This window comes from Lolium rigidum, chromosome 3 (genome assembly GCF_022539505.1).
Source record: "Lolium rigidum isolate FL_2022 chromosome 3, APGP_CSIRO_Lrig_0.1, whole genome shotgun sequence".
In the NCBI taxonomy this organism is placed as follows: Eukaryota; Viridiplantae; Streptophyta; class Magnoliopsida; order Poales; family Poaceae; genus Lolium; species Lolium rigidum.
Window position 1 is genome coordinate 275531255 of NC_061510.1, and position 8891 is coordinate 275540145.

Sequence of the window (8891 nt, forward strand, 5' to 3'; positions counted from 1 at the left end):
TCTCCGAACGAGGCCGCCGGCACCCCTCTTTTTCATCCGGACGATGTTATTTGGTCCAGCCGTGCCGCTCGTTTCTCGTTTTCTCCCGGAAAAGGGCCTTAATCCATTTGGAGAGCCGAGGCCATCCTCGCCCCCCCTGGGTGCGCTCGGGGTGTCCGGACGAGAGAAAAATGGAGACGGGTCCGCTCTGTCAACGAGAGAATACACGAACCCCACTACTTTCTCGTCGCAAATCCCCCTCTCCTCTCGTAGCTCTCTCGCCGCCGGCACCATCCCTCGCCAATCCGGCAGCTGCTTGCCTGCACTCCGCCGTCCCTCCTCCCACCAGCCTATATTACGCCGCCCCTCGTCCCGTCTGCCTATAATCCGCCATCGGGAAACTCCTCGCGTCGACCACCCCTGGCAGGTGTTTGTCCATTTGCCTGTGCGGACATGGACTCGGACGACGAGGAGGAGCAGATATTCGCCGAGCTTTTTGAAGAAGAGGTGGTAGCCGCCGCCCAAGGGCGAGGAGCACATGTTGATCCTAGCTTGCTTGTCCGGCTTGTACACGGAGAAGGCCATTGGTCGACGTGGTGGTTCACCACCAGGTCACCGAAAGTGCAAGCCGAGGCAGCGAATGAAGGGCTACTACATGCTCTATGCCGACTACTTCACCGACAATCCATTGCACGGTGAGGCTATTTTAGACGTTGTTTCAGGATGAGCCGGAAGCTCTTCCTGAAAATTGTGTATGCCCTTCGAGACTACGACTCCTACTTCCGATGCAAGTTGAATTGCACCGACATGGTAGTGTTTTCCACCCTCCAAAAGTGCACGATGGCTATGCGGATGCTAGCATATGGAGCTCCTGGTGATGCTGCCGATGACTATCTTCGGATGGAGGAGTCCACCGCTCTTCAGAATTTCTACCGGTTCTGCAGGCGGTGATAGCAGTGTTCGGGGACATCTACTTGAGATCACCCACTGTCGAAGACACTGATCCTCGCTTTCAATGAAGCTCGAGGATTTCCGGAGATGCTTGGAAGCATTGACTGCATGTGTTGGAAATGAAAAAACTATCTGTTTGCCTGGAAGGAAATGTACAAGGGTCACAAAAAAGGTTGCACTATGATACTTGAGGTAGTGGCTACCCATGATCTCTGGGTTTGGTACTTCTTCTTTGGTATGTCGGGATCCAACAACGACATCAACGTCTTGCAGTGCTCGCCGATCTTCTCCAAGCTTGTTGAGGGTCATGCTCCCCCGGTTGACTTTGTGATCAATGGTCGATACTACAACAAGGGATACTATCTTGCAGACGGTATCTATCCAAAGTGAGCAATATTTATGAAAACTATCTCAAGCCCCGTCCTCCCGGGGGAGGCGAAGTTTGTCAAGGAACAAGAAGGTTGTCGAAAGGATGTCGTGCATTTGGTGTCCTCCAACAGAGATATGTTGTAGTCCTGTTCCCTGCTATGACTTGATCCAAAGATCAGATGTGGGAGGTGATGAACTGTTCTGTGCTTGCACAACATGATTATTGAGAAGGAGCGAAAGTATCCAGTTTCTCTGATCGAGCAAGCTGCACCATATGACAGAGAAGGTCCTCTTGCACAGCCAAATCACCAGGTTCCGGCATCGTGGACTTCGTTCATCGCTATGCGTTAGGAGATTCGAGACTTCACAATGCATCAACAGCTGCAGGATGATCTGATGGAGCATATATGGAGAATTGGAGGCAACACTAACTAGTTTTCATTTGATTTGTTTCAAAACTTGTTAAAATATTTGTTATTTTGCTGAACTGTAATGTTTATTTGTAAAAATAAGACAAATATTAATCAAAATTTGTCAAATTTGCCGAACTAAAAATTTATTTGTGAAACTAAAGCCATGCAAAACCGCCGATCTTCCGGCCTCTAGCTGGAGGATGGCTTCCCTGGTTTTGGCCGTGGGGACCACCAACGGCTGGAGGTGGTCTAACCACACTAAACGCCAGCCAACCAGCAGCCAGTCCACGGTATACTGCCCTTGTTCGTTTCCGGGTATCTATTGCAGCCTACTCTCCCGTCGTTAGCTCGGCTGGCGTCCCAAGAAAGCTCGCGCTCTAACTAGTCCTGCCGGCCATGGCGGGAGGCGGCGGCGACATGGAGGCGACGAGGGACGCGGGGAGGAGCGGCAGGGTGGAGCGGGTGGCGCTGCCGGCCGGGATGGTGCTGGTGCAGGTGTTCACGGTGGTGACGATGTTGATGTCAAAGCTGGCCCTCAACGCCGGCATGCACCCGCTGGTCCTCCTCGTCTACCGCAACGTCGTCGCCGCCGCCGCCGTCGCGCCCCTCGCCCTCATCTTCGAGAGGTACGTACGCGTGCAATTTGGCGTGATGAATTTTGCATGAGAGTTTCAATCCACGCCGGCCGCGCATGGTCGCCGCGTCCGTTCATGCATGCACATAATTTTGTTCTTAATTAGACTAGATCCCAAAATACTTGGCTACGAGACGTACGCCATGCGCGTAGTGTAGCTAGATAACAACCTGTCCCCTGTAGATAACTAGATCATGGCAGCCGAGATCGAACAGCACAGATAATACAGATGAACAATTCACTCGTCAATAACTCGATCTGGGACAAACTTTAGCTTTGCACTAATTTGCGCTAGTTTTGTCGTGAGGAAGACGACGACGTTCAGTCGCTGCTGGCTGTCTAGCTGGTCGACGCTTGCCACGTATACGGAGTACCTGCCAGTCTGCCACGCATTCGACGACCGAATATGGAAACCTTGTACTGCAGGAAGACACGCATGCATGCTGCCAGCTCAACACTCACCAAATCTGGCCATGCATGCTGTCTCGATCGATTTCCATTAGTGCTAATCCACCCATATCCTACGTGTGCACAAACTTACACGCTACATAACTCTGCGTGTCAATTTCGAAAATGTATACCTACAAAATTAAGTACTCCTACCAACTACTCGTTCGTGTCTCTGCGGTTTGCTCGTATCTATTTCAATATGATCTCTCATCATCAGGTGCTTAAGGGAAATAATTTTTGAGAATTTATACCGAAATAATTAACTTACGGTCAAAATATTTCAGACATTTCAATACTACACACATTAAATAAAAATAATTTAAAATATTTTTATTTTTGAAATAGTTAAATCTATGTTGATGGAAAATTTGGGCACTTTGCCTGAAATGAAAACCAAAATCACTGGTGGTGGTTTCTGCACCGGCCAAAATATTTTCGAAAGGGATCGTGCTGACAATCCTCCGGAAGCTCAAAACCCCCAAGCCTCCGAATGGAGCGTTTGACACATGTCTATTTTAGACTACAAAATAATCTCCGTTTCTCTGCACCGCATTGCACGCAACTGGAGGTGAAAAAAATGTCCCCTGCACCCAGCTTTTCCTCTGGCTTACAGTGGACGCACTCAGTGCCGCCCGGAGCTCCGACGAGCTACGACCGCCGTCGGTGACGAAGACCCTTGCAGCAGCGCCGTTGCCCTTCCTTGCGGCATCACCACCTGCCCCTAGCAGCAGCGCCGCACAACTCTTGTAGCTCCCGTTCTCATCGCTTGAAGCACCCGATTCCGGCTGTCGACGAGCTTCGTCCAGCTACGACCGCCGCCGGCGAGGATGTTTTTGCAGCTCCTTGCAGCACCACCACCTGCCCCTAAAAGCAGCGCCGCACAACACTCATAACCCTGCAGCCCATCGCTCGAAGCACCCAACTCCAGCTGCCGGCGAGCTCCGTCCAGCCATGGCCGCACCCTGCAATGACCACCACCTGCTCCTAGCAGCAGCGCCGCACAACGCTCGTCGCTCCACCGACCGCATCCGCCGCAAGCACCATCGCCCGACCTTTGCAGCACCGGCGACGGGAGGTTGCAGCATCGGCGGCCGGCCTTTGCAGCTCCAGCGGCCAGCATTTGCAGCTCCAGCGACAGGAGATTGCAGCAGGGGCGGCTGGCCTTTGCAGCTCCGGCGACAGGAGGTTGCAGCAGGGGCGGCCGGCCTTTGCAGCTCCGCCGACACGAGGTTGCAGCACCGGCGGCCGGCCTTTGCATCTCCAGCGACGGGGGTTGCAGCTCCACCCTCTTGATGTCGCATGGATGCCCGCCTCCGCGCCGCCGCCCCCTTGCTGCAGCTGCATCATAACGTTGTCGCGGCGCCGACAAGCTCGGACTAATCTCTCGCGTCGTCGCAGACACCACCTCAGCCGCCATGGATGCCCTTGTTAGCAGCACCCTTGAAGCTCCGCCCACCCAGCCCTCGCATCGTGACGACAACCGGAGCTGGGTGAGGAAAGGCGGCGACGCGGGATGGGATTTCTCCGACGGCACGCGTGTGGGACGGGACGACAGCTAGCTGGCGTGGTGGAGCTCTGGGCACAGTTCTGCGGGCGAGAGGCGAGAGAAAGGAAGAAAGGGTGGGGGAGAAAGCATCGGAAGAGATAAGGTAGCCTAGTGGGTCCCTCACCTGTCGCTGTCCACCACGCAGAGGGCTCGCCTTCTCACACGCGCGATGAAACGATCGGACGACACGCTGTCCGGAGGTTGCAACGCACGCAGCCTCCGAAGGATACGAAGCATTTTCCTTTCGAAAGTGAAATTCCAAACCAAAGTTTGTGTGTTGCCTGCACGAACGATAGGAAAAGTTAGAAACGCAGCAAACATTCTGCAAGAATTCCCCACCAATTTAATTTCTGTTTGGGAACAACAATGTCTCTCATGCATACATGCAATGCAACCTCATATCTTTCATATATGTGAGAGTAGACATTGTCTCGTTTATGTGGTTGCCATCGGATTTACTTTGTTTCTTGCTTTACGATTCGTGCAGGCAAATATCACCAAGTTTCGTCAATTTTTAAAATAGCAGTTATACTTATACGCAATGAAAAATAGTGGTTTAGTACAGGGGATGTCCCGTGGACGGAACTAAGAGCATGTCTAACAGACCCCTTAAAAGGGCCAAACTCGTATAATAACCGCTGAAATAAGGGCTTGGGCGCTACCCGACCGTCTAGCAGACCCCGTAAAACAGGCCCCCGCATCAATTTTTTACAGTTTTGGCTACGAGGCGGCTCTTCGCTTACTTGTACGGGGTGGGAGGCTAAATACAGGGCCAACCCCTCATCCCATTTCACTAGGGTGCGCGGACATTTCAGAATTCCCAACCGTTTTCCCCGCGCCGCCGCCATAGCCACCCGCGCGCCGCCGCTGAAAACAGAATATTTCGCAGGATTCTATTTTACGGAGTGGGGATACAGGGTCTGCTAGCTCGGACGAGTTTCCGGCCGACGAAAAGTGAATACAGGACCCTCTACTCGTATTTTAAGGGGCAGAAAAATAAGAGACGTGTTAGACATGCTCTAAGTCATTTCTCTCATATATGTCGGTCATTTCACTGCTGCATCGATATCCATATCTTCTTCTTACATTTGTTCCTGCGTGTTGATTACTGCAGGGATCTCTGGAAGAAACTGAACCTGGCGGTGCTGGCCTGGATCTTCATCAACGCCACCTTCGGGTTCGCATCGCAGTTCGCAACATTTTTTGCAGTTCCTTGTCAAAATTCCTCAATCATCTTACACGTGTGCTACCCATATGCATGGTCCAGAGTCCTGCTGGCAATGGGGCTCTACTACTGCGGCCTGCGTGCCACCAACGCCGCCTACGCCGTCGACTTCCTCAACCTCATCCCCGTCGCCACATTCCTCATCGCCGTCGCGCTCCGTGCCGAGCGCCTCTCCCTCGCCTGCTGGCCGGGTAGGACCAAGCTCCTTGGCGCTGCCGCGGGCGTGGCCGGTACCATGGTCGTCAGCCTCTGCAAGGGCACCCACCTCCTCCTCCCGCACCTGCGGGTATCCCACTCCCACGGCGCCAAACCTGTCACCTCCGTCCATGGCGGCCAGAACATGGTCGTCGGCACGTTGTTCCTGGTCAGCAGCTGCGTGAGCTACGCGCTCTGGTTCGTTGTCCAGGCCAGGGTCGCCCTGGTGTTCCCGTCGAGGTACTGGACCACTACCCTGACCTGCATCGCCGGGAGCGTCCAGTCCGCCATCGCAGCCGCCGTGGTGGTCACCCTCACCGGCTCCGGCGCCGGCAGCTTGGGATTGACATCGGAGGCGTGGAGGCTGCAGTGGGACATGCAGCTCGCCACGGTGGTCTACTCCGGGGTGTTCAACACGGGGGTGACGTTCGTGCTCGTGTCCTGGGCGGTGGCTCGCCGTGGGCCCGTGTACCCGCCCATGTTTAACTCGCTCTCGCTGGTGGCAACCACTGTGGTCGACGCCCTCGTGCTCGGCACCGACGTCTACCTAGGCGGCGTGCTCGGGGCGGCGCTCGTCGTGCTGGGGCTCTACGCCTTCCTCTGGGGCAAAGGTAAGGAGCTCGCCGCCGCCAAGGCCAGGGAGCTGGACCGGCCGACTGGAAACGACGACGATGGCATTGCCTAGCGCGAGATTGACCGAGCAAGAAAATAATTGAGCTAAAAAGCTATTGAGGATTTAGATTGTCTCCGCTCGAGTTTAGTTACAGCATTATTCAGTGGAAATTAGCGAGAGCTAGCTAATTTCAGTGGAACCAGCTCATTTTACCATCTGTCCTGTCCGTGCGTGAACGAAAAAAGGAAATATAAATTCGGAATCAGCAACATGTTACTAAGTAAAGGTGGTCAAACTCTACATGATCTGATCAATTTAAACCCCTTCTTTCTGCGATGATCTAACCAGAATGCAACTCACTTTATACAATCAGAAGTACGTACTATCAGTACCAGGAACATCTCCTCAGAGCTAGCTGCAAATCCGTAGACAACAGCGGCTCGGCGCCGGCGACCTCGAGTTCCATGCCGAACACGCCGCGTTTCGAAGATGCCTCGTGAAGACACTGGCACCACGGGAAGTCAACTGCTACACTCAAACTTGAAGAGAAGTCTTTGTAACGCAAGGTGCACACATGACACATGTAATGGACAATTGGGCAAGGACATGACTGTAAATAATATCTGAGCTAAATATGGTAGAGAGAGATAAACAAAGAAGTTAATCTCACAAGTTGATTTAGTATTAAGGTTAATATAAAAAGGGTAGCGTTGGGTGTCCCCCGGGAGGCCGGGATAAATTTTTTTGATCCTCCGGGTCCATAGCTTGGCATGCGTCTCATTTAGCCTCCTCAATCTCTCCGGATTGCATCCGGCAGACTCTTTGTAATGATTTGTTATGATCAATAAAGTGCCGTATCCCCTCAAAAGAAAATCCCACTTTTGCTTCCATAATGTACCAATATACCAAAAAAAACATTTTATTTGGAGAAAAAACAATTTCCACCAAAATCACACTTTTGCTTCCATAATGTACTAATGTAATGTTTCGTTTGGAGCAAAATCTATTCCAATTAAATCGCACTTTTGCTTCCATAAAAGCTTGAATTTAGCAAAATCAACCGTGATTGTAGCGAAAAGCGGTTCATCCACAAAACACAGACCTCGCCGGAGATCTCACCGGACACCACCGGAGACCTAGTAGCAAAAATTGTACTAATGAGGCAAAAAAAATTGAACTCATCGGAAACATCACCGAAGACCTCACCGGGAAGAAAAGTGTTAATGTAGCAAAACCGATTTCGGCAGAGACTCTCGCCGGAGACATTGTAGCAACAATTTGTATTAGTGTAGCATACCCGCTGAACCATCGTAGCAAACAAAAAGTAGTTATGTAGCAAATCACAACTAGCAGAAGCAAAAGATCCCAAAAACGTGATCCTGCCGGTAGCAACACCCAACATCTTTGGTAGCAACCCCGACCACCATTCGACGCCCACAATGACTCGTGTTCTTGGTTCCCCTCCACAGACCACAGTGTGGGTACTCACAATTTTTCTTTAACAAAACAGTACTGAGTTTATTAACTAGCATCTCCTAGAAAGAAAAAATTGTTCAATCAACTGCACAATAAAATTTTGATAGAAATGAATTATTTTCTCAGTCGTTTACACTTGGAAACATACAAAATGTTTCCATTGTTTTGTCATCTACACACACTTGCACACCTTCGGTAAGAAACTCAGCAGGTTGCCAGAGGTAGAGAAATCTTTTTTTTTATTTCGAGATAATTTTCCACCATAGAATTGGGTTCCACAAAAGTAAAAATTATGGACTACCGGGAAATCACTAGGCTCTGAAGGGCTAGGGCAAAAAGTTCAACTTTGTGAATATTGTAATGACGCTAGCAAGCGGTTGGTATATGGCAGAACATCCACTTCAATTTCGAATCACAATGTGGACTACGAGTACCTAGATGATTTTCTTTGGTACACCCTTGAGAGAAACTCGTATCATCCTTCGTCCCCCTATCTGACGCAAAGAGGGGAGATGAGTATTGCGCCCAGCGCGGCCTTGGATTGTATAGCGCGTAGGAGTTACATATCTTACTGACACCTTCCATTCTTAAGCTAAGCTACTAGCTGACGATGGGAACGTGATAGACAAATTTGGTCGCCTGCGTATAGAGAGGGGATTAGATAGTAGAGGAAGCGAGATCCGTAGCAGTTAAGGTGTTCGATGTGTAATTCATGGTGGTGGCTGTGAGATTGATCAAGACCTCGTCAACATATATATAGCGAAACATGCACATTGCAATGATCTAACATTGGGTACCTACAATGTGATTTTCTAGCCTTAACTGAGAGGGGAAATTGTAGACTGCATTTACACTATGCACATGGCATACTCCAAGCAAAACCAATTTGAGCAGCCCCACCCATCAACTTTCGCCAGTGATAATGGAAAACTCTCATTTGTAACTAATTGCGTTCACACTCTATTTTTGTTGTGAGATTTCCAAGTTTTAAAAAAGGCAAAATAAAATTCTAGACATACATTATGTTGTATCTTGTGCAT

General features: G+C 50.7%; 1 protein-coding gene across 1 annotated transcript; it reads left to right on the top strand.

The window, feature by feature from the left end:
* The first annotated feature begins 2108 nt into the window (after nt 1–2108).
* LOC124696561 (WAT1-related protein At5g64700-like) lies at nt 2109–6447 on the top strand. The gene is made up of 3 exons (XM_047229272.1): nt 2109–2338; nt 5457–5519; nt 5610–6447. Exons 1-3 carry the CDS (start codon nt 2109–2111, stop codon nt 6445–6447), a joined length of 1131 nt encoding a protein of 376 aa, XP_047085228.1.
* Nucleotides 6448–8891: the final 2444 nt, after the last annotated feature.